Source organism: Nicrophorus vespilloides, unplaced genomic scaffold (assembly GCF_001412225.1).
Source record: "Nicrophorus vespilloides isolate i.1.1-1 unplaced genomic scaffold, Nicve_v1.0, whole genome shotgun sequence".
NCBI classification, from domain to species: domain Eukaryota; kingdom Metazoa; phylum Arthropoda; class Insecta; order Coleoptera; family Silphidae; genus Nicrophorus; species Nicrophorus vespilloides.
The window spans coordinates 39,849-44,177 of NW_017097268.1; the positions used below are offsets into that span (position 1 = coordinate 39,849).

General features: G+C 34.0%; 1 protein-coding gene across 1 annotated transcript; it reads left to right on the forward strand.

The window, feature by feature from the left end:
- Window positions 1-1,100: 1,100 nt before the first annotated feature.
- On the forward strand, window positions 1,101-3,806 carry LOC108559608 (the record flags this gene model as incomplete). The annotated part of the gene is made up of 3 exons (XM_017916937.1): window positions 1,101-1,768; window positions 1,910-2,045; window positions 3,471-3,806. Coding segments are annotated over exons 1-3 (979 nt in total), but the record flags the coding sequence as incomplete, so codon positions are not given.
- Window positions 3,807-4,329: the final 523 nt, after the last annotated feature.

Consider the following 4,329-nt stretch of genomic DNA (forward strand, 5'->3'; position numbering starts at 1 on the left):
GCCGATCGGTACAGTTACTTTACTGTTATCAATGGGTCATGAAACGATATCATTCATAATATTTAATCGTTATGCGATCATTTTTGACATTTCGCTTTTCTTCATTTATTTTGTATCACGTTATTAATAACTTTTTGGTCTAGATTCTAGTTGCTAAGAAAACCTACGTTTCTTAGCAACTTAGCATTGGTTTGTTACTATGGTTTTTATTAGGACTAGTACTGGGGACTCAGTAGAACTAACTTTGTATTTCATAAACATCTTTTATATGTATTTAGGCTGATGTACATATTTGTAGTCATTATCGAACGGACTTCTTAATTTGTATATAACGATCGTATAACCACTATCGTTATATACAATGCAGATTAGGAATTCTTGTTACATATTGATTAGTTGTAGAATCTTCCTGAAAGTAATTTCTACTAAGTCATTAAGATGTACATACATATACATGAATAAAATAATAAGGGTTAATATGATATAAACAATAACGGTTATAGACTAACAACTAAATGATGAGAACAACAAATTAATATCATATTTAAATCAAACTGTATAAAATTTCAACTACTTGGCGCATGCTTTAAATTCCCGATAAACAGTTGTTTCAGTCACATGGTAGTGATTCTATACATTTAAGCCTTAATCATGGATACCGCAACGCTTAAAAGTGATAGCAGTAAATCTAGAAGGCAATTGAGGAGAGTCACGATGGAAGAGAAGAAATAGATCGTGGCTATGTACAAATGAATCTCATAGAAAATTCCGAGTTCGACAAGTCTAAACAACGATTGCAGATGTGAAGAAACTTCTGTACGTTTGGATTAATGAGTTAAAAGAAAGCCAAGCAAATGTATTGAAAAATAGGTCTGGAATGAAGACAATAAAGAAATTATAAAAACAAATGAAGGTTCTATTAAAGTAACGTTAATTTGTAATTGTACTTATAAACTTAATTTTCGAAAAATAAAAGCACTCAACAAAATGTAAAAACAAATGAACAAATTATTGCATTTTGTTTTTATAACAGTGGTACCTTGTATTGCGAGTGTTTTGTAAGAGGAGAAATGAATGATAAATGTTAACTGCAAGGTTATGATGGTGGCCTCGCTCGTTTATCGAGCGAGGTCTTGGTAATACGAGTCACGTGATCACGAGCAGCCGCTCGGTATTGTGGGTAACCGTCTGCTCGGTCTCAGTCGGCACACGTCCATTTCGTAAAGCGTTATTTTGTGTCCGAATTGTAGTGTTAACCGTGATGGCTCCAACGAAGAAGATCAAAGTTGAGAAGGAAGGCATCAGGAGGAAGGAGATGATTACGGTGGAAGTTAAGAAGGAAATCATCGGGATGCACGAACAAGGCATGCAAGTGGCGGCCATCGCAAGATATTACAACAAGTCTACGTCGACGATTTGCACTATATTAAAGAATAAGGAACAACTGATGAGACTAGATGTGGCGAAAGGAGTGACGCGAATATCGAAGCAACGACCGCGTATCCTGGAAGATATTGAAAAGTTTCTTTTGGAGTGGATAAAGGAGCAGCAACGGGAAGGCGACGCTGTGACGGAACAGTTGATCTGTGAGAAGGCGAAAGCTTTGTACGCGGACCTCGTATGTATGCAGCCAGGTACGTCTGCTGGAAACGAGGAAGGAGGCTTCAAGGCGAGCAGAGGATGGTTTGACAACTTTAAGAGGAGAAGTGGCATTCAGAATGATGGATTACAGCGATATTTTTGGAACGAATCTTCGTCGCAAACCGAGGTACCACTGTACCATATTATTGTATACACAGCTTAAAATATAATATTCTTAAACTAGAAAATAAGATATATATAAATATAATTTTCTAAATTTCTTTGTATAATTTGTAACTAATTTAAGTTTTATTTTTGTTGTTTCTAGGGAAGCATTTCAACGGGAAACGGCGTGCCTCACGTGAATATGCCGCACAACCATGTGCCGGATCCTCATTCCGTCGCTTTGGCCAGATGCCGACAATCCGAAGATAATCAAGTCACCTGTATTTTAGATGATGAAGGTAATCAATACATTATATTCTCTAATATTGAATGCATTCAGTATTTAGTATAAATTTTAAATACTTAGTTTATTTGTTTCAATTAAAATGAGAAGTTTTAAGTTAATTTATTAACTTTAAAGATTATAATAATAATAATAATCAAGTTTATTGACCAAAAGAACAGATACAAAGAAAATAAAATAAAACAAATTTACAATGAGTACATTTGGCCAAAGGGAACCGAATTAGTTTTTCCAAGTAAAAAACAAAAGATCAACTGTTCTTCCTTCGGTCCCGAAAAAAATAAAATAAATATAAAGTACAAAATTCCCCCGGGCATGCACAATTAGCCCATAAATAAAAAGCAAGTGAAATAATAGTAAATAAACAAGGTAAAAATCATATAAATATATAGAAAAGTACATAAAAACAAAAATATATAATATATAAAAGAAAAGCAGCTCAACAATAATTAAATGATTGAAAGATGTGTTTGGAGAAATGAGAAATTGAAACTTACACACTATAAATTAATCGCCTCTTTACGTTGAGTATACTTTTATATCTCAGATTATTTGATTTACAATTTTTTAAATTTGATAAAGTTAATCCACAAAATTGTGTGTTTTTCTTAACGACAACAAAAAAAAATGTAATAAGTAATATACATTTTGTGACATTTTCTTTGAATTGGAGAAATTGGAAATGTTGAAAATTGGAATCTACAAAATTTTGGTAAAAAGAAAGAAATAAGTAGTTTTTTGTTGTTGTTGATAAAATGGACAATTTTAAATCTGAGTTCTTTTAATGATGATAAGTTTTGTGTCTAAAAAATAAAATGAATAAGACTACGATTAGGAAATGTTGAAAATTATTGCGTAATGATTGGTTTACAGTTTAGGGTCACTGGTGTATGGCGCGCACGATCGAACTAACACACTAAGCGCGCAAAAAGTTCCTAAAATGGCGTTTCGGTGAAATTTTTGGCCACAAAACCGATCGATTTCGGCCGAAATATTAGTCGACAGTGTGCGCGCCCGTGACAACGCAAAATCGATTTCATGACAGTTTGTCGGTGGTGAAACGAGGTTTTTTACTTTATGCACGTGGATGCAAACGTGAACCTACATATTGTATATATATATATACAATTTTGCAACCGTTTCGGCCCTTTCGGTGCGAAACGGGTTTTGGTGCGGATCGTCGCCGTTCGTGTAAAACCGAAAAGAAAGCTGAAGAGAGAGAGAGAGAGATAAAAACAGATGAAAAATACATAAGCATATCCAATAATCACAACTGACATTTCGTCTGTTAGGTTATAGGGTTTTTTGTTTTTGTTTTGCGGAGCGACCATTTTGATCAATTTCGTTCAATTCGGTTGAGAAGTTATTTATTTATAAGATAGATATAATAAAGTATTGAGTTATCGTCGCGCGTTTGGAGGAAGGACGATGAACTTCGCGAGTTTGGTGAAACGGTACAAGGACTACAAGGGTCCGAAATCTGATCCGAGATTCAAGCAGACGGTTATTCTTTGCGCCGAGCAGAGCGGCAACAGGATCGCCGCAGAGAGGTTCGGGGTGCCGTATTCGACATTGCGAAGATGGCGTCGCTTCAGGGAGGACATCTTCGGGGACGACGACGAATATCTGCCGAGTAAGGCCGTCAAGTATTGTTCCACTAAGGCGCGGATTCTCGTGAAGCAGGAGGTGCTCTCCAAGAGCTCATCCGACTCGACGGAACCAACTCCACGCAAAAAGAGAATTACCCGCGCCAGTAGTGAGTCACTATTGTTATTGTTACTATAAACAACTAACTAATCTACATTCACTATTTCCCGCGTCTTCTACTATACCAACTAATTACCACTACTCGCATCATCTCAAATAGCTTCATAGATAACCAATAGAAACGCTCATGGCGTCACCTCCAATATTATCATTTGTTTTCATAACTAGCCAAATTATTACATATTCATTTTTTTAACAAATCTAAACACAAAATTTAAAAAAATATACAGTTAATATTGTAAATATTATATGAATTTTAATCTTCACAATATTAACTTATTATATTTCAATTTATCATTGGAATTTCTTAAAGCAAAAATTTTACATTTTTCTTTGTCAATTTATACATTATGTTTTAATTCTTCATTCTTTTGATTACATTTTGTTAGAAATTGTTTAAATATAAATTCTTTACATCAATAAGTATTTTTTTTTAGTAAACTTTTCTATTCTACTTTTAACTTCACTAAATTATTACATATTCATTTTTTTTAACAAATCTAAACACAAAA